Source organism: Bufo gargarizans, chromosome 5, assembly GCF_014858855.1.
Source record: "Bufo gargarizans isolate SCDJY-AF-19 chromosome 5, ASM1485885v1, whole genome shotgun sequence".
In the NCBI taxonomy this organism is placed as follows: Eukaryota; Metazoa; Chordata; class Amphibia; order Anura; family Bufonidae; genus Bufo; species Bufo gargarizans.
The window spans coordinates 119,816,300-119,843,292 of record NC_058084.1 but is presented as its reverse complement, the minus strand read 5'-3'; the positions used below and the strand labels follow the sequence as shown (position 1 = coordinate 119,843,292).

Below are 26,993 nucleotides of genomic sequence, written 5' to 3'. Positions count from 1 at the left end.
CCTGGGGTGCCAACTCTCATATTGGGGGACTTTAATAATGTAATTAGTCCTGACATTGATAGGATGGGGACAGCGGAAAGAGATTCTTCAGGAGAATATACCACATTTGGGAGACTCATACAGGAAGTGTCGCTATTAGACATATGGAGGGAAAGGAACATGACGGAGAGGCAGTACTCCTGTTGCTCTAGTACATTTGGCTCATTGTCCAGAATTGATTTGGCCTTAGTAAACTCTGAAATGGGTAGGTTGGTACAAGAAGCTGCATATCTTCCTCGCAGGTTGTCAGATCACTCCCCATTGATGGTTTCCGCTGCTTTTAGACCCAGTAGAATAGGACATGGCATGATGTGGTCATTTAACCCCTTCTGGTTATCTGTTTTGCCGGAGGTTGGTAATATTAAAGAACAGTTGGAGGAGTTCTTTAGGATTAATCTGCCTACAACTGCAAGGTTAATAGTTTGGGATGCCATGAAGGCATATATGCGAGGGCTACTTATAGCGCAAATTAGTAAGAAAAAGAGTGAAACTAGAGCTAAGGTTCAGGGTCTAACAAGAGCGGTAGCAGTGGCTGAAGCTAATTATGTGAAACAACCTGACGATAGGTGTAGGGAATTATGGAAAGGGGCGCAGAAGGAGTTAAATGACAGGCTGATACTTAATGCTAAGAACAAACAGTTTTTCCAAAAACAAGTATATTATGAAGAAGGTGAAAAAACGGGAAGAATGCTGGCTCTGATATCTAGGGCACAGAGACCTCCCAATTATATAGCGAATCTCAGGGATCCAACTGGGAATCTGTGTAGTGCTCCGGAGCATATACTGGAGGTTATGAGGGGATTTTACTCCAACCTATATATATCCCGTTTATCGGCCTCAGGTGCAGAAATAGATTCATTCTTGGATGGGCTTCGCATGCCTACACTCACTTCTGATCAGAGTATTAAATTAGACTCTCCTATAACGATTACTGAGCTGGAGGTGGCGCTGTCAAGTATGTCCAACAATAAGGCCCCAGGGAGTGACGGCTTACCGGCCGAAATATACAAGCGATTTGCCTCGGTCATGCTGCCCCAGTTGTTGGAGGTTTTCAAGGAGGCGATGACACAGAAAAAACTGCCCCCCAGTATGACTGAGGCGACAATTGTGGTTCTCCCGAAGCCGGGCAAAGATATTCAGGAGGCCGAGTCTTATAGGCCTATCTCACTACTTCAGGTAGACATTAAAATACTAGCTAAGGTCCTAGCTAATCGTCTGAACTTGATTATATCTAACCTTATTCACACAGACCAGGCTGGCTTTATGCCAAATATGTCTACAGCGGTCAACATCAGACGCCTTTATCTAAATATCCAGAGTAGGAGATATGCTTCAAATGCGGCGGTCGCATCTCTTGATGTAGAATGGACATACTTATGGAAGGTACTCCGGAAGCTAGGGTTCGGGCAAACATTTATAGGGTGGGTTCAGCTCTTATATGATAAGCCAGTAGCTAGGATTAGGGTGAACGGCAATCTATCAGATAGTTTTACACTTCATAGAGGGACGAGACAGGGATGTCCACTATCCCCTTTGTTATTTGCAATTGCAATTGAACCTCTAGCTGAAGCTATTAGATCTTCTACAAGGATCAGGGGCTTCACGTATGGCTCCCTGGAGGAGAAAGTGGCACTATATGCAGACGATATGTTGCTATTTATGGATGACTGGAAAGTGTCACTTCCGGTGGCAATGGAAGTTATTAATAAGTTTGGAAAAATGTCAGGTCTTTGTATTAACTGGACTAAATCCGTGCTAATGCCATTAAAGGAAGACATGGTTGACAATGTCTCTTGTGTGGAGGGGTTACAAGTTGTACACTCTTTCAAATATCTGGGTATTCAGGTTTCTTGCAATGACCTAGATTTTGAGAAACTGAACATCTCTCCCCTACTCCAGAAGTTTAAACAGAAGGTTGCTGCATGGACAAAACTGCAGATATCTATTATAGGTAGAACGAACCTAGTAAAAATGATACTAATGCCGCAGCTCCTGTACGTGTTGCACAATGCACCTGTATGGCTCCCTCTGAGAATTTTCTATGTCATTAATACAATTTTCAGAGATCTTATATGGAAGAAGGGAGTGCCCCGCATCAAATTGGCTACTCTCTGTAGGCCAAAGACGAATGGGGGTCTGGGGGTTCCGGATCCGTGGATGTATTACCTGGCGGCACAAATGCAGCATATGAGAGGATGGGAGTCGACGGATGGCATGAGTACTGCTAGTAAAATTATCCAGTCATTGGTAGGGGATCAGAATCTGAGATCTGCTCTGGAGGAGGGTACTTTCCATACACTGGGTAGTACATATCGGGTACTGCGCGCCATTCATAATACGTGGTGGAAAGTTAGGGGAATAATAGGAATAAAAGGTTATTCTGATATCACTCCTATTTGGCCGAACTATATGTATACAGAGGTGGACAAAGTCAAAGGAGTAAAGGCATGGGCCGATGTGGGGCTTAAATATATGAGCCAGCTGTTCGATAATGGTGTACTCAAAGAGTTTTCAGGGTTACAACAGGAATTTGGATTGCAGAAGTCCCAATTTTACCTTTATCTGCAACTTAGGCATGCTCTACGTGCTCAGGAACAGGTAGTGGCAGTTCGTCCTGCACAGAAAAATTCAGTAGTTGACTTGGTAAAGTCTGGCGGAGGTACAGCGGGTGTGATATCTTTAAACTACACGTGTCTTATGGAAGCGCAGTTTAAAAAACAGGACTTTCCGCTGTATGATAAATGGAAAAGAGATGCTCCAGAACTAACTGAGGAGCAATGGGACACTGTTCTGGAGGAGTTTACACAGGTAGCAGTGAGTGAAGCCCAGAGGGTGTCTCAACTCTTATTGGTTCATAGAGTGTACAAAACGCCTGTCCTATTGAAAAGAATGGGGTATAGAGCAGATGATTGTTGCCCGAGGTGTGATGTAGCAAATGCGGACCTCATTCATATGATGTGGAACTGTCCTAGACTAAGAAGGTACTGGAGTGGGGTAGAAGAGATAGTAAAAACTGTCTTTGATGTTGATCTTAGTATGGATGTTGTGACGTGTATATTGGGGAGTGTGAATGTGCCGGGATTGATGCCTGAAAAAAGATTGGCCATTATTAGAGTGCTTTATCAAGCAAGGAAGGTAATTGCTTTCCATTGGATAGATGCTCAACCCCCGTCAGTGGATGAATGGGAAAAAAAGATGCAAGTGCTGATAAGCATGGAAAAATATGTATACCAAAAAAGGAACTGTATGAAAAAGTTTGAAAAAATATGGGCACTCTGGATTCAACATTATAATCTACAAATGTAAAGGAATAAATGAGAAAATGTGTAGGAATGTATGAGAGAGATATATAGGAACGGGCGATGTGAAGAGAGAAGGAATATAAGAGGAGGGGGCGTTTAACCACCTCCGGACCGCCTAACGCACATGTGCGTTCCGGAGGTGGCAGCGCTGCGCACAGTCACGCATATACGCGTCATCTCGCGAGATGACGCGACTATGCGCGCGCGCATGCGCAGTTCGCGCCGGCATTTCGCACAGAAGTATTTCGTCAGCAACCTGCCAGCCAATTATCGTGGCTGGCAGGTTGCTGATTTTTAAAAAATCCAATCAAAGTGCCAGATAGCAGATCATATTAGTAAATATGATCTGTTATATGGCTGCCTGCTCCTCTGCTGGTTCTTTTCGTCGGTTGGATCCAGCAGAGGAGCAGGCTTCACAGTGAGTACACCAAACACTACACTATAGCCCCTGATCACCCCCATGAACCCCAATTAACCCTTTGATCACCCCTGTCAATCACAAGTGAAAAGAAAAAAGTGATCAGTGCAAACTGTCACTTTTTTTTTTTCACTGTTATTGACCGTTAGGTTTTAGGTATAGTTTAGGTCCCTTGGTTAGGTAGTTAGCGATCAGTTAGCGCCCAGCCCACCGCACCGCAGTCCGTTATTCGCTGATTAGCGTATCGCTAATCAGCATTTGTACTTTTATAGTATCTGGAAGTGATCAAAACTGATCACGGTCAGATCTATAATTGTATTAGTGTCACTTTAGTTCGCCCTCCACCCAAAACGCAGTGTTTGCCCGATCAGGCCTGATCGGTCGCCCACACGTGCGTTCGCCCACACCCGCCCCACCGCAGTGACAAAAAAAAATTTTTTTTTGATCACTGCACATTCACTTTACACGCACTGCGGCGATAAAAAAATCAGTTTTGATATTTTTTATCAACCGCAGCGGCCTCCGGTACTTCGCTAGCCTCCCCTTTGTAAGACAGGCTTGCTTTTTTTTTCTTGGGTAGTCTCAGGGAATACCCCTAAATTTAGTTGCCCACATGTCTAACAGGGGGTATTCCTCTGAAGAGGCCTACAGGCTTCTGACCCAGTCGGATGAGGAGTGGGAACCTTCATCTGATGAATCCAGCGGGTCAGAATACGAACCTGTAGAAAGCAGTGGCTCTCTGACCCAAAGTTCGGACGAGGAGGCTGAGGTCCCTGATACCACCAGGCGTACCCGGCCCCGTGTCGCTAGACCGCAGGTTGCGCAGGATCCGCTTCAAGAGCAGCAGAGTGGGGCTGGTGCTGTCGGATTACGTGGTGAGGCATACACCAGCAGCCCAGCCCTCCCTGGACCTAGTACCAGCACTGCCGTACAACCTGGTGAAGTAGCGAGCACCAGAAGGGCAGTTGAAGCTGGTACGGTGGCACGTGCAGTAGTGACCCCGTCGCAGCCACCGCAAAGACGTGCCCGTAGAGCCCCTAGAATCCCAGAGGTGCTGGCAAACCCTGATTGGCAGTCCCCAACTTCAGCCGCACCTGTAGTTTTCCCTTTCACTGCCCAGTCTGGAGTTCGGGTTGAGACGGCTCAGATCGGTTCGGCCCTGGGATTTTTTGAGCTGTTCTTGACTGCGGAGCTTTTAGACATAGTTGTGGCCGAAACAAACAGGTATGCCACACAATTTATCACCGCTAACCCGGGAAGCTTTTATGCCCAGCCTTTCCGGTGGAAACCAGTCCAAGTTTCCGAACTTAAAACTTTTCTGGGCCTCCTACTCAACATGGGCCTGACAAAAAAGCATGAATTGCGGTCATATTGGTCCACGAACCCGATTCATCACATACCCATGTTCTCTGCTGCCATGTCCAGGGCACGTTTTGAGGCCATCCTGCGGTTCCTGCACTTTAGTGACAACACCGCCTCCCGTCCCAGGGGCCACCCTGCTTTTGACCGGCTCCACAAAATTCGGCCCCTCATAGACCATTTCAACCAGAAATTTGCAGATATTTATACCCCAGAGCAAAACATCTGCATAGACGAGTCCCTGATACATTTTACCGGGCGCCTTGGCTTCAAACAATACATCCCAAGCAAGCGCGCCCGGTATGGGGTCAAATTGTATAAGCTCTGTGAAAGGGCCACAGGCTATACCCACAAATTTCGGGTCTATGAGGGAAAAGATCAGACCCTGGAGCCGGTCGGTTGCCCTGACTACCTGGGGAGCAGTGGGAAGACAGTTTGGGACTTGGTGTCACCCTTATTCGGCAAGGGGTACCATCTTTATGTGGACAATTTTTACACAAGTGTGGCCCTCTTTAGGCATTTGTTTCTAGAACGGATTGGCGCCTGTGGTACCGCGCGAACTAGTCGCGCGGGCTTCCCCCAACGGCTCGTTACCACCCGTCTTGCAAGGGGGCAGAGGGCCGCACTGTGTAACGAAGAACTGCTCGCGGTGAAATGGAGAGACAAGCGTGACGTTTACATGCTCTCCTCCATTCACGCAGACACGACAATACAAATTGAGCGAGCAACCCGTGCCATTGAAAAGCCCCTCTCAGTCCACGACTATAACCTCCACATGGGAGGGGTCGACTTCAATGACCAGATGTTGTCTCCGTATTTAGTTTCCCGACGCACCAGACGCTGGTATAAGAAGGTGTCTGTATATTTAATTCAATTGGCTCTGTACAATAGTTTTGTTCTCTACAGTAAGGCTGGGAGAACTGGATCCTTCCTCAAATTTCAGGAAGAGATCATCGAGAACTTCCTGAAATTTGGGTTCCGTGGCCCCAACCACCAGTGTAGTTAGCCGTCTACACGAGCGACATTTCCCCAATGTCGTTCCTGGTACCTCAACCCAACAGTCACCCCAAAAAAGATGTCGTGTCTGTAGCAGGAGTGGAATAAGGCGTGACACCCGCTATTTCTGTCCTGACTGTCCGGACCACCCTGCCCTATGCTTTGGAGAGTGTTTCCGGAAGTACCACTCACAGGTACACTATTAGCATAGGGATCATCTCACCAGGATAGGCACACAGGGCTATTAGGGCCCATTCACTCACTGCTGCTGCAAACGTCTCCTTTCACATGGGACAAAGTGCATAACGCACTTCGCCACATCTTTGGGCGATTTGCGCTTTGCACATTGACCCATGGGGAAGGAGAGGTTTGTTCTATAAAGGTAAAAAAAAAAAAAAAAAAAAAAAACACACCAGTAAGCAAAAAGGTTAATGTTCAGTTAAAAAAGTTAAAGTTTATATGTTCTGTTGCAAAGTTAATAAAATTATTGCGTTGCGGCCTGGTTTTTTCTTTTTTTTTTTACCTTCCAGGTGGACCAACCGATTGACTAGCTGCAGCACCGATGTGCATTCTGACAGAAGCATTGCGCTGCTGTCAGATTACACGCAAGTCGGTGTATGCGGCGCTGCAAGACGGGATTTTCTCCTCTGCAGTGACAGATACGTTTGCCAAGGCATACGAGCTGAGGAGGAGGCGGCGTTCCTATGCTTTGGCAAGCACTTTGTATATATATATAAAAAAAAATAAAATCCCGGCAATGATTTATTCATCCACATCGATTGATGTGAATGGAGAAATCTGGTTTGCCAGGGCATACGAGCTAAGTGGGTATGGATGTAGGGCGGAGCTCCTATGTCCTGGCAGACGCCTTTCCCCTCCATTTTTTTTTTTTGGCAGAGATTTTTTCATCCACATTGATCGATGCGAATGAAGAAATCTGTGCCGTTCATTTTTTTCTTTCAGCCCAGAGGCTGAACGGAAAAAAAAATCTCTTTACCTGTATGCTCAATATAAGGAGAATAGCAGAAACTCCTAATGCTGGCCATACATGTAATGATTGCGGAGACCCTCAAATGCCAGGGCAGTACAAACACCCCACAACTGACCACATTTTGGAAAGAAGACACCCCAAGGTATTTGCTGAGGGGCATATTGAGTCCATGAAAGATTAAAATTTTTGTCCTAAGTTAGCGGAAAGGGAGACTTTGTGAGAAAAAAAAAAATCAATTTCCGCTAACTTATGCAAAAAAAAAAAAAATTCTATGAACTTGCCAGGCCCCTCATTGGATACCTTGGGGTGTCTTCTTTCCAAAGTGGGGTCACATGTGGGGTATTTATACTGCCCTGGCTTTTTAGGGGCCCTAAAGCGTGAGAAGAAGTCTGGGATCCAAATGTCTAAAAATGCCCTCCTAAAAGGAATTTGGGCCCCTTTGCGCATCTAGGCTGCAAAAAAGTGTCACACATCTGGTATCGCCGTACTCAGGAGAAGTTGGGGAATGTGTTTCGGGGTGTCATTTTACATATACCCATGCTGGGTGAGAAAAATATCTTGGTCAAATGCCAACTTTGTATAAAAAAATGGGAAAAGTTGTCTTTTGCCAAGATATTTCTCTCACCCAGCATGGGTATATGTAAAATGACACCCCAAAACACATTCCCCAACTTCTCCTGAGTACGGCGATACCAGATGTGTGACACTTTTTTGATGCCAAGGTGGGCAAAGGGGCACATATTCCAAAGTGCACCTTTCGGATTTCACCGGTCATTTTCTACAGATTTTGATTGCAAAGTACTTCTCACACATATGGGCCCCTAAATTGCCAGGGCAGTATAACTACGCCACAAGTGACCCCATTTTGGAAAGAAGACACCCCAAGGTATTTCGTGAGGGGCATGGCGAGTTCCTAGAATTTTTTATTTTTTGTCGCAAGTTAGTGGAATATGAGACTTTGTAAGGAAAAAAGAGAAGAAAAAAAAATCATCATTTTCCGCTAACTTGTGACAAAAAATAAAAAATTCTAGGAACTCGCAGTGCCCCTCATGGAATACCTTGGGGTGTCTTCTTTCCAAAATGGGGTCACTTGTGGCGTAGTTATACTGCCCTGGCAATTTAGGGGCCCAAATGTGTGAGAAGTACCTTGCAATCAAAATGTGTAAAAAATGGCCTGCAAAATCTGAAAGGTGCACTTTGGAATATGTGCCCCTTTGCCCACCTTGGCAGCAAAAAAGTGTGACACATCTGGTATCGCCGTACTCAGGAGAAGTTGGGGAATGTGATTTGGGGTGTCATTTTACATATACCCATGCTGGGCGAGAAAAATATCTTGGTCAAATGCCAACTTTGTATAAAAAAATGGGAAAAGTTGTCTTTTGCCAAGATATTTCTCTCATCCAGCATGGGTATATGTAAAATGACACCCCAAAACACATTCCCCAACTTCTCCTGAGTACGGCGATACCAGATGTGTCACACTTTTTTGCTGCCAAGGTGGGCAAAGGGGCACATATTCCAAAGTGCACCTTTTGGATTTCACCGGTCATTTTTTACACATTTTGATTGCAAAGTTCTTCTCACACATTTGGGCCCCTAAATTGCCAGGGCAGTATAACTACCCCACAAGTGACCCCATTTTGGAAAGAAGACACCCCAAGGTATTCCGTGAGGGGCATGGCGAGTTCCTAGAATTTTTTATTTTTTGTCGCAAGTTAGTGGAATATGAGACTTTGTAAGAAAAAATAAAAAAAATAAAATCATCATCATTTTCCGCTAACTTGTGACAAAAAATAAAAAGTTCTATGAACTCACTATGCCCATCAGCGAATACCTTAGGGTGTCTACTTTCCGAAATGGGGTCATTTGTGGGGGTTTTCTACTGTTTGGGCATTGTAGAACTTCAGGAATCATGACAGGTGCTCAGAAAGTCAGAGCTGTTTCAAAAAGCGGAAATTCACATTTTTGTACCATAGTTTGTAAATGCTATAACTTTTACCCAAACCATTTTTTTTTGCCCAAACATTTTTTTTTTATCAAAGACATGTAGAACAATAAATTTGGCGAAAAATTTATATATGGATGTCGTTTTTTTTTGCACAATTTTACAGCTGAAAGTGAAAAATGTCATTTTTTTGCAAAAAAAATCGTTACATTTTGATTAATAACAAAAAAAGTAAAAATGCCAGCAGCAATGAAATACCACCAAATGAAAGCTCTATTAAGTGAGAAGAAAAGGAGGTAAAATTCATTTGTATGGTAAGTTGCATGACCGAGCGATAAACGGTGAAAGTAGTGTAGTGCCGAAGTGTAAAAAGTGCTCTGGTCATGAAGGGGGTTTCACCTAGCGGGGCTGAAGTGGTTAAAAAGGTAGTCCTCAACCAGTTAGGGGATAAAAGTGTTACATATCATGTGTACCTGAATAGTCACCTTTACAAAATGTACTATACTGCTCAAATTGTGCTGTACGAATATTGATGCACTACAATATGTGAACTCAATGTACTGATATGTCAGACCATAGGATGCAATATCATTTATCTGTATTTAACTACTCTTGTCTCAAGGGGATATGTTGGGGGGAGGGGGAATAGGGGGATTAATGTTTTGTATGTGACTAAAATTGAAAATTTTTCAACAAACATTATCCGATTTAAAAAAAAAAAAATTACAGGGATACAAAATATATGATTTATTATTTGTTGGATTATTTGGTTACTAAAAAATGTTATTAAAAATGTGTTGTCTAATTTTACCTACATTATGACTAATTTTATTTCAAATTTCTCGCTCGTATAATTGGGGGACACAGGACCGTGGGTATAGCCACTTGCTGCCACTAGGAGGCGACACACGGCTGAAAAGTGATAAGCTCTCTCCAGGCTGGAGGGGGTATAGCTGGCAGGGGAGGAGTTATCTGTTTTTAGCTTAGTGTCGTAGGAGGCAGACCTTCCTTTCTTATTTTGTCTTTCTTGTTTCATCTTCTTCCCTTTTAGGCAGGGGAAACAGGGGTGCATTCCCCTCCGTCTACCCTGGGAGCTAGACCTGTGTCGTAATCCCTCACCGCTCGACCTCCCCAAGAAGCAAAAGTGGACCACGGCAGCCCAGCTCCCATGCTTCCCGCCAGCCAAAGGGTCACGTAGACCCGACCTGCGTCACTGTTCCTCGACAATGTGAATTGCGCACGCCATTGCAAAGAATATTGTGCTTACGACCAGCGAGCAGAATGTTGCACTGACACTGTATTCTTTGTCCACCACTCTTCTAGGTGAGGGTGTTATGCTGGCACTCTGCAGTGGCTACTACAGCGTGTTCTCCTCCACAGGGGAAGTTTTCACGCTAGGGTTAAAGATTGTAGTTGCTGCAGTGGGGCAGCCCCCCTTAGGTGGGGGTTCTACCCTGGCACTGCTTTGGCAGTTGCTCCTGTTCAGCGCCCTTTTCAGGTGGATTGTTTAAGGTTAGCTCTACTTAAGTGGGACAGCATGGTACCACGGCTTCTACTAGATGTCCTCAGGCCTCCCTATCAGTTTTACGCTGGCGGAGTATGCTGTAGCTCCTACTGTACAAGGGGTATTCGTGTCACCTACTACACAGCCCCTTCGACAGGTGACTGATTCTTCTAACACTGGAATCGGTGGCCTCTACGGTGTGGCCTCCTCCTCAGCCGGAGAATGGCTTTAGCATTACTCTTGGGGTTTCCATTGTATGGCCTCCTCCACATGCTGAGTATTGCATAGAGCACCAGTCTCAGATGGGAATGGGCTTTAGTCCTGGCCTCTTACTGGTTTACACTACCGTTAATTGACCGTTGCTCTGACAACTGTTGTCCTGTCGTCATCTCCGGCTTTGATCCGCACCTGCCTTCGGGTGCGCTCTACTGGGTAGCTTAGTCCCTGCGGCACTCGACTACCACTAGATTGCCGTTGGAAGCGGGACTTGGGTGCTAATAGTTGATGCCGTGACACCATCGGTGCTAGCTCTCTTTAGACATGAGTAATGTCTACGTCACCTCAAGCCGATGGTGGTCATTCCTTTCACTTTCATTCCGGGGGTGGACTATGACTTTCCCCACGCCGGGCAGAGCGGGCGTCTGTCACACCTTGCCACCGATGGTAGGGGTTTCGTTCCTGGAACGGAACACCCTTTTCTTTTCCTGTTCTCCTCAAGCTGGATGGCTGACCACCTTCTTCTTCTGTCTAGCTGACCGGTAGCCACGGGTTGTACGACTCTGGAATCCCATCTCTATTTTGTCCACGTGACCAGGGTTCCTCGGGTACGGTGGGGGCGGTGGACGTCGTAATCGCACTCCACCCGGCAAGAGTATTTATCTCAAAACAATCAAGAGGAGAAAGCGCTGCCGGCACTGCTACACCTGACCAGTATGCAGGGTTGCAAGGAGGACACAAATAATGCGATTCAGCAAATTGATGCGGTGGTGCTCTGCTGAGATAGACACAATGGTGTATTCAGGAGAGAGAGGAGAAGGAGACAGCGGCACTCACCAATTCCAAGATAAAACGTCCAGTTTATTAGGCTTCTATAAAATAGGGTACAGGCAGGTCTGTGCACATAAGTCAAATGGAGGTACGGCTACAGCTGTTTCACGCTAAGAGCGCTTCATCATGCCTTTCAGTATTTATCTCATCTTGGTTCTACCCACATTGTCAATATATGGTCACTGACAGGGCTTCCCATCACCGGTGATGCTCACATCGGCTTGACTGCTACCCTTCTCCGAGGTATTGGTTCTTTGGCCTGCAGCTGGGCAAGCCTGGCTCAGGCGTTTTTTTCTCGGTGGTTTCTCAAGCAGCTTCTCTGGCTAGAAGCCTCTCCACAAGCCTCTCCAGCTCTAGGGGCATTGGTCTACCAATTTACCGCTTCCTAGGGGGCGTTCTTTTGACCAGAGGAGGAGCCTGCAGACCTGGATTTTTGGTTCTTCCAGTTGCGGCCAGGAGCTGGCTTCGTCCAAACGACCTGTAGGAACAGGTCCTCCCTCTGGGATGTCGTCTTCTTTTTTATTTCTGAGAAGGCGGCATTCCGGGTGGCGAGATCAGCCACCCGGCATTTTTCTGAGTTAATAGCGCCTTCTTGTATGGGCATTTTTCTTTTATCATGAACATAAGGCAGTGCTTCGCCCAGTATCTTCTTCTTTGCAGAAGGTAGTCGCCCATCCACGTCATCAGAGACATGAGTTTTCTCTTATAGAGAGTGAGCTCTCCATCAGCCATGTGATTTGGCCTCTGAGGTTGGCTTGTCCATGAATAGCGCCTACCGCCGTACGGACTTTTACCTGGTCTTTCCTGGAGGTCCTTGTCAAAGCTTGACTGCCTCCAAAGGGATGTTTTCCAGGTATATCTGTTCGAGAGATGCTCGGGCATTCCACTCCCGGGGTGAGGCACCACCCAGCAGTGTTATGGCCCACCCGACCAGTGGTCGGCGCTTTTCAGGTTCATGACCTCCATGCATAAGCTTTCCAGTTGTAGAAGGCAGTGCCTTGGTCTTCTGGGCACACGTTCACCAAGTTTTACCAGGTACCTTCATAGACATCGGAGGATGCTGATCCGGGCAGCAGGTCTTGCAGGCAGCTGTGGATTATGCATCCTCGAGTGCGTTTTCTCCATGGGAGTGCGATTTGTTTTTCCCTCCCTGTGTACTGCATTAGGACGTCCCACGGTCCAGTGTCCTCCAATGATACGTGCGAGAAAACGAGATTTTTGTGAACTCACCTGCAAAATCTCTTTCTCGCTTAGTTCATTGGGGGACACAGCTCCCACCCAGTGATTTCTGTTTGCCACAAATGATGGCGGTTGGTGGGCCAGTATGGTCCTCCATTCTGGTTAGGTCCAACTGGCATTGGTCAGTTATTGGTTGTTTACCGCATGGGTTTTCTCCTAATCCTATTGCTTGGGCACAAACTGATATGCTCTCTCCAGGCTGGAGGGGGTATAACCGGCAAGGGAGGAGTCATCACTTTTCAGCCTAGTGTCGCCTCCTAGCGGCAGCAAGCAGCTATACCCACGGTCCTGTGTCCCCCAATAAACTAAGCGAGAAAATTTGATTTTTGTACTTACCGTAAAATCTGTTTCTCGTTCAATGCATTGGGGTACACAGCACCATAGGTATATGCCCAGCTACCACTAGGAGGCACTAGATATATATAAAAAAAAAAAAAAAAAAAAAAAAAAGAAGGTTGGCTCGCCCAGGTGGGCTGTACCCTCTCCACGGCACTAGGCTAGTCAGTTTGTACCAAAAGCAGTAGAAGAGAGAAACAAAAGCGAAAGAAAGAACCAATATATCCTGGACCGGGAAACAGCAGCCCGGTGAAAGGAAGAGTAAGTAATAACAGAGGGTGGGATCTGTGTCCCCCAATGCATTGAACGAGAAACAGATTTTACAGTAAGTACAAAAATCCAAATTTCTCGTTAATGGCATTGGGGGACACAGCATCATGGGACGTCCTAAAGCAGTCCTCGAGGGTGGGATTGAAACCTCATGCAAAAAGAAGGATGCAGAAGAACCATGTGACCCTACAGGACCAGGAGCGACCCTAGCATGAAATGGTTCCAAATAAAAAGTAAGACCGTGAAGATCCCAAGGGCAGGTGCCTGGGAAACGAGGCATGCAAGAAGGAACAAAGGAACACCCAGCTCCACCAAAGGTGGGGAAAAAAAATAAAGCGCTAGAGGATAAAGGACAGGGCCAGATGTCCCGCGCGAGAGGTTGACAAGGGTTCCCTGAGGAAACAGGAGAGTAGCATAGCAACGTCTGTTGGTAACTAGGGGTGAGCGGTATAGGCGATATGTGATATAAATTTGTGCCACGATATGGATTTTGTGCATATCGCCTATATCGCCGGACTGCGATATGACCACGGAGCCGCAGTTCCGATCGGAGTCCCAGCAGTGTAATGCTGGGGCTCCGATCGGTTACCATGGCAGCCAGGACGCCGTGGCTGCCGGGCGCTCCTTCATCTGTCTGTGCGGCGCATTGCTGGGGAGGGAGAGGGGGTGGGTTTGAGTTACCATACGCTCTGCATATATAAGGGGTCTCCAGGAGGAGAAGCCCTAAGAGGACAGACCCAACAAGACAAAATAGACTACGAGGGTGCCTGCCTGGAAAAAAAGACGGAAGCAGTCCTCAACCAAAGACTAAAACTTTAAGTTGTCTCAGACCAAAACACGGCCTGTCCGTGGCCAAACACATGTAAGGGCCAGGGTAGAGAGGAAACAAAGAAGCACTGGAGGCTAAACGCTTGAGTGTAGAGTTGAGCGGACACCTAGATGTTCGGGTTCGAGAAGTTCGGCCGAACTTCCCGAAAATGTTCGGGTTCGGGATCCGAACCCGAACCCCATTGAAGTCAATGGGGACCCGAACTTTTCAGCACTAAAAAGGCTGTAAAACAGCCCAGGAAAGGGCTAGAGGGCTGCAAAAGGCAGCAACATGTAGGTAAATCCCCTGCAAACAAATGTGGATAGGAAAATGAATTAAAATAAAAATTAAATAAATAAAAATTAACCAAAATCAATTGGAGAGAGGTCCATAGCAGAGAATCTGGCTTCACGTCACCCACCACTGGAAAAGTCCATTCTCAGATATTTAGGCCCCGGCACCCAGGCAGAGGAGAGAGGTCCCGTAACAGACAATCTGGCTTCATGTCAGCAGAGAATCAGTCTTCATGTCATAGCAGAGAATCAGGCTTCACGTCAGCAACCAATGCAACAGTCCATTGTCAGATATTTAGGCCCAGCACCCAGGCAGAGGAGAGAGGTCCCGTAACAGAGAATCTGGCTTCATGTCAGCAGAGAGTCTTCATGTCATAGCAGAGAATCAGGCTTCACGTCAGCAACCAATGCAACAGTCCATTGTCAGATATTTAGGCCCAGCACCCAGGCAGAGGAGAGAGGTCCCGTAACAGAGAATCTGGCTTCATGTCAGCAGAGAATCAGTCTTCATATCATAGCAGAGAATCAGGCTTCACGTCACCCAACATTGGAACAGTCCATTAGCATATATTTAGGCCCCGGCACCCAGACAGAGGAGAGGTTCATTCAACTTTGGGTAGCCTCGCAATATAATGGTAAAATGAAAATAAAAATAGGATTGAATGAGGAAGTGCCCTGGAGTACAATAATATATGGTTAAGGGGAGGTAGTTAATGTCTAATCTGGACAAGGGACGGACAGGTCCTGTGGGATCCATGCCTGGTTCATTTTTATGAACGTCAGCTTGTCCACATTGGCTGTAGACAGGCGGCTGCGTTTGTCTGTAATGACGCCCCCTGCCGTGCTGAATACACGTTCAGACAAAATCAAAGTGCGGTATCTGTGGATCACTGCAGCTGAGTAATGGATTTAAGGTGCTCTTGGTTTATGTGACCCACCCAGTCACAGAAAGGAATACAAAATGATATAGGATAAACCAGGCACTCAAGTATGGAGTAAATTGATGAGGATATTTATTCCCACAATGACAATAGAATATAACAATAAAATATAACAATAAAATTCACCAATAAAATATTATAAAACACTTTAAACCGTAATAGCAGCAATATAAGGCATGTGCACTAAAAGTCAATGTGTTAGTTGAATAGCAGCGGCATTTATATTAATACGCAGCAGCAATAGACATATGCAATGGACATATGTGGCTTGTAGATACTGAAGTCATTGGGTTCAGAAGACAAGGAAAACGCAGAAAAACCGTAATTGGTAGCAAAGTCTTTTTTGGTTTCGGTAATGCTGAATTTGCACAGCGGTGGCGTCCCACCGATTTGAGCAACTCTGTTGCTTAGTTTTACCTGGCCAGTATGTCTTTCTCCTACGTCCGGATCTGTGGAAGTTTGCTGTGAGCGCGGTGTCACCTGGATATCCTACTCACCGAAGCAATGTCTGTGGCTTTATTAGGATTCCTCCGGTGTTCGTCGCACTTAGTCACAGCTGATGAATTCTTGGAAGTCCAGGGGAGCTATTTTTCCAGCATGCCGATACAGGGTATTAAACCATACGCGTTTCGGGGTTCTTTGAGTGACCCCTTCCTCAGTGGTACCTCCAAGGCATAAAAGGCTAGCTCTGGCCACGTGGACAATTTAGAGACCCAGAAGTTGAATGGGGCCGAACCATCAGTCAGTACGTGGAGGGGTGTGCACACGTACTGTTCCACCATGTTAGTGAAATGTTGCCTCCTGCTAACACATTGCGTATCAGGTGGTGGTGCAGTTAGCTGTGGCGTGTTGATAAAAGTTTTCCACATCTCTGCCATGCTAACCCTGCCCTCAGAGGAGCTGGCCGTGACACAGCTGCCTTGGCGACCTCTTGCTCCTCCTCTGCCTTGGCCTTGGGCTTCCACTTGTTCCCCTGTGACATTTGGGAATGCTCTCAGTAGCGCGTCTACCAACGTGCGCTTGTACTCGCGCATCTTCCTATTACGCTCCAGTGCAGGAAGTAAGGTGGGCACATTGTCTTTGTAGCGTGGATCCAGCAGGGTGGCAACCCAGTAGTCCGCACAGGTTAAAATGTGGGCAACTCTGCTGTCGTTGCGCAGGCACTGCAGCATGTAGTCGCTCATGTGTGCCAGGCTGCCCAGGGGTAAGGACAAGCTGTCCTCTGTGGGAGGCGTATAGTCATCGTCCTGCCTTTCCCCCCAGCCACGCACCAGTGATGGGCCCGAGCAGCGTTGGGTGCCACCCCGCTGTGACCATGCTTCATCCTCATCCTCCTCCACCTCCTCCTCATCCTCGTCCTCCAGTAGTGGGCCCTGGCTGGCCACATTTGTACCTGGCCTCTGCTGTTGCAAAAAACCTCCCTCTGAGTCACTTTGAAGAGACTGGCCTGAAAGTGCTAAAAATGACCCCTCTTCCTCCTCCTCCTGGGCCACCTCCTCTTCCATCATCGCCCTAAGTGTTTTCTCAAGGAGACATAGAAGTGGTATTGTAATGCTGATAACGGCGTCATCGCCACTGGCCATGTTGGTGGAGTACTCGAAACAGCGCAACAGGGCACACAGGTCTTGCATGGAGGCCCAGTCATTGGTGGTGAAGTGGTGCTGTTCCGCAGTGCGACTGACCCGTGCGTGCTGCAGCTGAAACTCCACTATGGCCTGCTGCTGCTCGCACAGTCTGTCCAGCATGTGCAAGGTGGAGTTCCGCCTGGTGGGCACGTCGCATATGAGGCGGTGAGCGGGAAGGCCGAAGTTATGCTGTAAGGCTGACAGGCGAGCAGCGGCAGGATGTGAACGCCGGAAGCGCGAACAGACGGCCCGCACTTTATGCAGCAGCTCTGACATGTCGGGGTAGTTGTGAATGAACTTCTGCACCACCAAATTCAGCACATGCGCCAGGCAAGGGATGTGCGTCAAACTGGCTAGTCCCAGAGCTGCAACGAGATTTCGCCCATTATCGCACACCACCAGGCCGGGCTTGAGGCTCACCGGCAGCAACCACTCGTCGGTCTGTTGTTCTATACCCCGCCACAACTCCTGTGCGGTGTGGGGCCTGTCCCCCAAACATATGAGTTTCAGAATGGCCTGCTGACGTTTACCCCGGGCTGTGCTGAAGTTGGTGGTGAAGGTGTGTGGCTGACTGGATGAGCAGGTGGAAGAAGAGGAGGAGGAAGCCGAGAAGGACGAGGTGGCAACAGGAGGCAAAGAATGTTGCCCTGCGATCCTTGGCGGCGGAAGGACGTGCGCCAAACAGCTCTCCGCCTGGGGCCCAGCTGCCACTACATTTAACCAGTGTGCAGTTAGGGAGATATAGCGTCCCTGGCCGTGCTTACTGGTCCACGTATCTGTGGTTAGGTGGACCTTGCTACAGATGGCGTTGCGCAGTGCACACTTGATTTTATTGGATACTTGGTTGTGCAGGGAAGGCACGGCTCTCTTGGAGAAGTAGTAGCGGCTGGGAACAACATACTGTGGGACAGCAAGCGACATGAGCTGTTTGAAGCTATCTGTGTCCACCAGCCTAAATGACAGCATTTCATAGGCCAGTAGTTTAGAAATGCTGGCATTCAGGGCCAGGGATCGAGGGTGGCTAGGTGGGAATTTACGCTTTCTCTCAAATGTTTGTGAGATGGAGAGCTGAACGCTGCCGTGTGACATGGTTGAGACGCTTGGTGACGGAGGTGGTGTTGGTGGTACATCCCCTGTTTGCTGGGCGGCAGGTGCCAACGTTCCTCCAGAGGCGGAGGAAAAGGCCGAGGCGGCAGCAGCAGAAGAGGCCGAGGCGGCAGCAGCAGAAGAGGTAGCAGGGGGAGCCTGAGTGACTTCCTTGGTTTTAAGGTGTTTACTCCACTGCAGTTCATGCTTTGCATGCAGGTGCCTGGTCATGCAGGTTGTGCTCAGGTTCAGAACGTTAATGCCTCGCTTCAGGCTCTGATGGCACAGCGTGCAAACCACTCGGGTCTTGTCGTCAGCACATTGTTTGAAGAAGTGCCATGCCAGGGAACTCCTTGAAGCTGCCTTTGGGGTGCTCGGTCCCAGATGGCGGCGGTCAGTAGCAGGCGGAGTCTCTTGGCGGCGGGTGTTCTGCTTTTGCCCACTGCTCCCTCTTTTGCTACGCTGTTGGCTCGGTCGCACCACTGCCTCTTCCTCCGAACTGTGAAAGTCAATGGCACGACCTTCATTCCATGTGGGGTCTAGGACCTCATCGTCCCCTGCATCGTCTTCCACCCAGTCTTGATCCCTGACCTCCTGTTCAGTCTGCACACTGCAGAAAGACGCAGCAGTTGGCACCTGTGTTTCGTCATCATCAGAGACATGCTGAGGTGGTATTCCCATGTCCTCATCATCAGGAAACATAAGTGGTTGTGCGTCAGTGCAGTCTATGTCTTCCACCGCTGGGGAAGGGCTAGGTGGATGCCCTTGGGAAACTCTGCCAGCAGAGTCTTCAAACAGCATAAGAGACTGCTGCATAACTTGAGGCTCAGACAGTTTCCCTGATATGCATGGGGGTGATGTGACAGACTGATGGGGTTGGTTTTCAGGCGCCATCTGTGCGCTTTCTGCAGAAGACTGGGTGGGAGATAATGTGAACGTGTTGGATCCACTGTCGGCCACCCAATTGACTAATGCCTGTACCTGCTCAGGCCTTACCATCCTTAGAACGCCATTGGGCCCCACCATATATCGCTGTAAATTCTGGCGGCTACTGGGACCTGAGGTAGTTGGTACACTAGGACGTGTGGATGTGGCAGAACGGCCACGTCCTCTCCCAGCACCAGAGGGTCCACTAACACCACCACGACCATGTCCACGTCCGCGTCCCTTAATGTTTTCCTCATTGTTATCGTTCACCAAACAACAAAAATATTATTTGGCCCAATGTATTGTATTCAAATTCAGCTGAATATAAATTTGAGGCCTAGTATTTAGGCGCTGGGTGACCGGTATAGATTTACTGACAGAAATAGACTTGGAAATGCACAGTAGCGTGTGTGTGAAGTTATTCTGAATGACCCTATGTGCACCTTGAATATTATATACCCTTTTAGGGATAGATTTCAAATAGCTCTGATACAGCAGAAACCACTAAATTATGAAATTGCTAAATTGGGAATTGTATTTCAACCCAGAACAAAAAATGTGCTTTGACGGACACTAAATAACTTGCCCAGCCACAACAGTACAGCGGTAACGACACAAAGTCTTGTCGCCATTTGTAAATTCTAAGTCGCATTGGCGACCATTTTGGTCGCCATCTGGAGCCCTGAATTTATTGAAATACATCTAACTTTTGATAAACCCAAGATATATCTGTTTTCATTGTTACTATTAATATGTGACTCTAAATTAAGAGAGTGCCTGCTACCATAGTTTCTCTACAATGTAAATATATATAACTGACATGAAATGCAATCATCTAGTAATCTTAAAACACAGTGATTTGGTAGTGCATATACTTATTTAATTCTAATTAAAGAGCAAAAGCTTCCGGTCATCATCTCACTGTAATGAGATGACTTGGCCATCACCATAATATCATGGTGATACTCTACACTGCTTAAATGGGTTATCTCATCTTAGACAATGGTGGCATATCGCTAGGATATGCCCCTATTGTCTGATAGGTGTGGGTCCCACCTCTGGGAAACGCACCTACAAGGAGAACGGAGCGGAGAAAGTGGAGGAGGGTGCACTGCGCATGCGCAACCGCCCTCCTTTTTTTTTTATGGAGCCGCCGAAAATAGCCAAGCGCTGGCGGGGAGCTACGCCTGGCGGTGGACAGACCACGGGAAACCCGGGGTCCTCCAGCTCAACTCTCCCCGGCTCAGTTCTCCTTGTAGGTGTGGGTCCCAGACCCGCACCTATCAGACAATGGGGGCATGTCCTAGCGATATGCCCCCATTGTCTAAGATGGGATAACCCCTTTAAAGGGAACCTGTCACCGGGATTTTGTGTATAGAGCAGACATGGGTTGCTAGATGACTGCTAGCACATCCGCAATACCCAGTCCCTATAGCTCCGTGTGCTTTTATTGTGTAAAAAACGATTTGATACATATGCAAATTAACCTGAGATGAGTCCTGTCCCTGACTCATCTCACATACAGGACTCAGGTTAATTTGCATATGACTCACATCAGGTTAATTTGCGTTTAGTTTTTTTTACACAATAAAAGCACACAAAGCTATGGGGACTGGGTATTGCGGATGTGCTAGCGGCCATCTAGCAACCCATGTCCCCAGCTCTATATACAAAATCCCGGTGACAGGTTCCCTTTAATAATACACACATTACACTCATAAAATAGTAACTCTACCTTCTTCCACAGATTTTGTAAAGTTAATCAAGAGTGCTGATAATCCTCTCAAACATCCAGCTACCACGGCAAACTTAGGCTGCCTTGTGGATGAAGTCATCTAAAAGGATGCAGTAAAAATTGGAAAATAAAATACTTCATATATTACAGAAGATATACAAGATGAAAGTCATTTGAGAACAAGATCAAACTGTAAATATTTGAAGGAGTACAAATACAGAGCTTTGTAGAAGTCAGTCATACAGTGTAAGGCCTCTTTCACACTTGCGTTGTCCGGATCCGGCGTGTACTCCACTTGCCGGAATTACACTCCGGATCCAGAAAAACGCAAGTGTACTGAAAGCATTTGAAGACGGATCAGTCTTCAAAATGCGTTCAGTGTTACTATGGCAGCCTGGACACTATTAAAGTCCTGGTTGCCATAGTAGGAGCGGGGAGCGGTATACTTACAGTCCGTGCGGCTCCCGGGGCGCTCGAGAATGACGTCAGAGCGCCCCATGCGCATGGATGACGTGCCATTGGATCACGTAATCCATGCGCTTGGGGCGCCCTGACTTCACTCTGGAGCGCCCCGGGAGCCGCACGGACGGTAAGTATGCTGCTCCCCCATTCCCGACTACACTTTACCATGGCTGCCAGGACTTTAGCGTCCCGGCAGCCATGGTAACCATTCAAAAAAAGCTAAACGTCGGATCCGGTAATGCGCCGAAACTACGTTTAGCTTAAGGCCAGATCCGGATCAATGCCTTTCAATGGGCATTAATTCTGGATGCAGCCTTGCGGCAAGTCTTCAGGATTTTTGGCCGGAGCAAAAAGCGCAGCATGCTGCTGTATTTTCTCCGGCCAAAAAACGTTCCGTTCCGGAACTGAAGACATCCTGAACGGATTTCACTCCATTCAGAATGCATTAGGATAAAACTGATCAGGATTCTTCCGGCATAGAGCCCCGACGACGGAACTCTATGCCGGAAGAAAAGAACACAAGTGTGAAAGAGCCCTAATTCTGCAAGTGGACAACTAGTTTTCAAGCCTATGAATTAAAAGGGAACCTGTCACATTGAATATGGTGTCTGAGCTGCAGGCAGCATGTTATAGAGCAGGAGGAGCGGAGCAGATTGATGTATAGTTTTGTGAGAAAAGATTCAGTAAAACTTCACGCTGACTAAATTCCTACCTATAAGGATACTGATAATGTCATATTAGATGTAGCATGTCATCACATTTAGTTACTGATGGCTGTTCTGGTAACTTTATTTTCGTTGGTTCTTATGGCACTTATTAAATAAATTCACTTATTAGGAACCTAACACGGCTGCTCTGTGCGCGCACAAGCTACCGGCCGGAGCTGCGCACGCAATACAAGGCAAGCTGAAGACAGGACCAGACAGATAAAGCAACAGGATTATCACCAACAGCGGACTTTCAGAAACGGACCGAGCTGGGCACATAACAGTAAGTGTCTAGCACTCCCACAACAGACCGCACCAATATTATTCACTGGTTACAATTGCTGCATGTACTCTTGATAGAATAAGTGAATTTATTTAATAAGTGCAATAAGAACCCACGAAAATAGAGTTACCAGAACAGCCATCAGTAACTAAATGTGATGACATGCTACATCTAATATGACATTATCAGTATCCTTATAGGTAGGAATCTAGTCAGCGCAGGTTCTCCCTCTGTGCTTTTTAACATTAGGTCTTCTCCTATTCTGTGTTTTTTTTTGGGCAATTAACCCCATAGTAGAACCCTGCAGCGACGGGGCGCACACACAGTTCATTTGTGTGGGCTCACCTCCACTCCATTGTATCCAGACGGCAGCGCGAGTGTTTATTTTTTTGCTTTTATTCAGTAAAACTTGTATTTTATACATTTACATTCCTGCTCCTTCTGGTCTTTGACGTTAAGGAGGCGGTCCTATCAGTGATAGACAGATATCTATGTATACACAGTCATAGAGGGAAGGCTGTCAATTACTGATAGGACTACTACAAAAGGTCCACATAACCTGTAAAGGGGTTCTATATCTTTTTATTACTATCCTTTGGATAGGTCATTTGCATCCGATCAGCAGGGGTGAATGGGGCATATAGTTGTGACCTCCATGGCCTAAGGAAAGCGGCAATAAGGCCGTGGAGCTACTGCAAGAACCGCTGCCTTCTCAAACAGCTGATCGACGGAGGTCCTGGGTGTCAGACCACGGCTGATCAGATGCTAATAACCTATTCAAAGTAAAGATCATCATTAAGAAAAGGGCAGAGAACCCATTTAAATATGTATTCTTAAAAAGTGAACCAATTCTAGAGTTACCAAATGTTTTACTAGTCCAGTACCTGTCCTTTTAATTCTCCCAGATAGGCTCGAAAGAGTTTCTCAGAATTGTTCAGCATATCACTAGGTTGCACTTCACCCAAAATTCCCAGAAGCTCATAAATCTTTTCTAAAACTATAGAAGATATAAAATAAATTTTAGCAGACTCAATATGACATTGACAGATGGCTAAAGTAACAAAATGTGCAATTTTTGGAAAAGCAGTTGCATGCAATTTTCAATGTGCTGTAGGAATAGGCCTGGATCCCATTTTTATACCGTGCCCAACTGAACGCGGTTCTGTTTTTGCCCACATACTATGCATTCTCACAGACATTCATATGGGCATGTCAGTGAAGGACCAAATGTAAACTGATGGCATCCATGTCCACGGGAATGCACTGAGCCATACAACGCAAGTGATTCAATATGACTGCAACATGGATGTTCACAGTTATTGGTTCAGTCGTTTAACATTCACAATCAAGTTCATGCATCTTTTTTCTTAAAGAGAATCCTTGATATTGTGGCACAATATCACGATTAGGCCCCATGCACACGGCCGTTGTTCACAGCCGTGTGCGGGCCGTGGAACCGCGGCCTGGATCCCTCCTGAGAGCAGGAGCGCACGGCATCACTGGTTGCTATGACGCCGTGCGCTCCCTGCTGCCGGCACAGTACAGTAATACACTGGTATAGATCGTACCAGTGTATTACTGTACTGTGCCGGCAGCAGGGAGCGCACGGAGTCATAGCAACCAGTGACGCCGTGCGCTCCTGCTCTCAGGAGGGATCCAGGCCGCGGTTCCACGGCCCTCACACGGCTGTGAACAACGGCCGTGTGCATGGGGCCTTATGCCATGACTTGCAGGTTCCACCATGTAGGCTCACCCTAAAAGCTACAGTAAATGACTTAAAACTGTATCAATCATGGGATAACTTTTTTTTTATTATTATTATTATATTTTTTTTTTAATCAAGTCCTTTTTATCTTTTTATTGACAAGATTGGTGTTACAAATACACAAGCATACTGAATCATAACCGCAAATAAAGTTATTTGGTACAATCTGCTGTGTATTGTCAGTTATTTTATATATACAAAAATATTTGTACTTGCAGTTAAATCTAACCTCCCAGCCCACTTGCCCTTAACCCTGCCCCCCCCCCCCTTCCAACCCCTTACTCACTCCGGCAATGGCTCTCTTCCTACTTCGTCCTCTAGATCCTAATATGATTATGAGACAACCAATCACTCCATAGTTTATCAAACTTTTGTAGGCATCCTCTTTTAAGGACTATAGCTTTTTCACATACCAACATATTATGAACTTTTATCCGGAATTCCTCCAGTGTCGGGGGATTCTACTGTATCCAATGCTGGGCCATCAATTTTCTGGCTACGTACAACAGCTGACCCAACGCGACCTTTCTATAGTCATCTGTCCCAACTTCAGAGACAGATCTCTATCCACTATCACCGAGAATGCCCGATATATTATTTCCAGTATACCCTTCCAATACCCGTCCAGACTGACACTGCCACAGCATGTGAAGCAAGTCAGCTGGCGCCAGTGAGCGTCTTGGACATCTCGCGTCAGTTCTGACCTAATATGATGTAAAAATATTGGCGTTTTGTACACACTATGAATAATAAAGAGTTCACTCAATAACACCAGCGGAACCGCCTCTAGAATATCTTTCTATTTTTCCTGTGCTATCCCCCCCAAATCTCTCTCCCATCTCTTTATTCGTGAGATCGGGTAAGAAACCAAAAACGTATACATCAGCAATGTGTATAGCGCAGATATGAGACCTCATCTCCCCTTGTGAGCATAATATTTTGGGCCGTATCCCATTTAATAATGCTAGTGCCTTTTTTCAGCGTAGTGTCACACGCATGGGGTAATTGAAGAAATTGGTAGAAACTTGTGCGAGGAATCTGGAATTTCTCCTGTATATCCATGAAGGAGAAACCCCTCCATTATCTAATTGATCCCCTATCCTAAAAATCCCTTTGTTGTTCCATCCCTGCTTTCCTGACATAGAAAGAAATTCGGGTAGAAGGGGGTTGTTCCATAACGGGGATAATTTGCTAATACCCAAGACCCCTCAGCGGCTTCACCTTGGCCCACACTTTTTTCATAAGCCCTATATAAGGAAAGTTTCCCTCCAGACTATGTATCCCTGCTCCCTTCAATATCCACATTAGGTCTCTCCCCCCTATTTTTCGCTGTAAGATCTGACTAGTCATATCCACCATCGTATAGTCCAGCCATCCTTTGAAGTGCTGACACTGCGCTGCTAGATTTAAAAAAAAAAAAAAAAAAAAAAAAAAAACACAACACAACAACTTGCGGCCCAGTGCAGCATCTGTCGATGCAAAAGTATGCACCTGATAAAACTTGGTTAATGTGTGCAAGGATGACCATATCGCTGAAGCTTGATAGAAACAAGCCCAAGACACGCCTTGCCCCGGGAGAGGTATGCCTCTGTAATTGCCAACCGGATCCACCTGGCAATCGTCACCTTGAAAGCCGCCAAACCCTTGCAAGGACCTTCCGGAATAATGAAGAGAGTCCGGATGGCGGAAAGTTCTCGAGACAGACAAGTAAATCTTGAGAGCTCTAACTACGTCCAGTTGATGGAGAGCCCGCTGTCTAGAATGCAAAGGAGAGGGGCAGAATGACAGAAGAACGATGTCTTCATTGACATGGAAGGCAGAAACTACCTTCGGCTGAAAAGAAGGTATAGGTCGGAGTACTGCCTTATCTTGGTACAGAATAAGGAAGGGTTCCTTACAGGAAAGCGCTGCCAAATCTGAAACGCGCCTGATGGACGCGATAGCGACCAGGAACGCTACCTTCCAGAAGAGAATACGGAGGGGAAATGTGTCTAAAAGGCTCAAATGGAGCAAATTGGAGAGAACCCAGAACCAGGTTCAAGTCCCAAGAAGGCAAGGGAGGACGATAAGGAGGAACGGTATGGGCCACCCCTTGCAGGAAGGTCTTAACCGGAGCCTGAAGTGTCAGAGGATGCTGTAAAAATGAAAGAATAACGGGAAGAGAGAAGCGTAGCGGGGGTAGGCTACGTTCTTCACAGAAACGCAAAAAGGACTTCCAAGTTCTGTAATAAATCCTGGACGACACCCGTTTCCTGGCTTTAATCATGGTGCGGATGACCCTGTCAACAGCCACGCCGTCAAATGTAGTGACTAAAAGCTGGTGGAAGATAGGACCCTGAGAGAGAAGATCTGGTCTGAGTCGAAGGAGCCACGGTGTGTCTCCTAGGAGACAAACAATGTTTGTGTACCACGCGTGACGAGACCAATCCAAAGCGATAAGGATCGTTTGTATGCCCTCCATCTTGATTTTGCATAAGATTCGGGGAGGGAGAGGTGAAAACACATACACCAGGGAAAACCCGTTTCATGGTGTCACTAGCGTGTTTAATGCGCATGCCCTGGGATCTCTTGTTCGAGAAAAGAAGACCGGAAGCTTGTGGTTGAGTCTGGATGCCATCAGGTCCACCTCTGGTCGGCCCCATCGGAGACATATCGCTTCGAACACCTCCGGATGCAGAGTCGACTCCACCGTCGTCCGACTGAGGAAATCCGCCATTCAGTTTTCCACTCCCGGAATGTAGACCGCCGAAAGAGTTAGTACATGGGTCTCCGCCCACCGTAGGATCTTGGCTGACTCCGTCATCACTGCCTGACGGCGGGTTCCTCCTTGATGGTTGATAAAAGCCACTGCCATGGCGTTGTCTGACTGCACCCGTATCGGCGGGTCATTTAGGAGAGAGGCCCAATGTAGAAGA

General features: G+C 46.9%; 1 protein-coding gene across 2 annotated transcripts in view; it reads right to left on the bottom strand.

Annotated features, from left to right (window-relative positions):
- Positions 1 to 26,993, bottom strand: part of PRKDC (protein kinase, DNA-activated, catalytic subunit) — a 408,896-nt gene that overhangs the window by 315,205 nt on the left and 66,698 nt on the right. For both annotated transcript variants that reach the window (XM_044294047.1, XM_044294048.1), the window contains exons 6-7: positions 23,198 to 23,310; positions 20,862 to 20,961 (exon numbers count right to left, since the gene is read on the bottom strand). In XM_044294047.1, the coding sequence (XP_044149982.1) occupies positions 20,862 to 20,961; positions 23,198 to 23,310 (213 nt within the window). The remainder of the gene's footprint in view (positions 1 to 20,861; positions 20,962 to 23,197; positions 23,311 to 26,993) is intronic.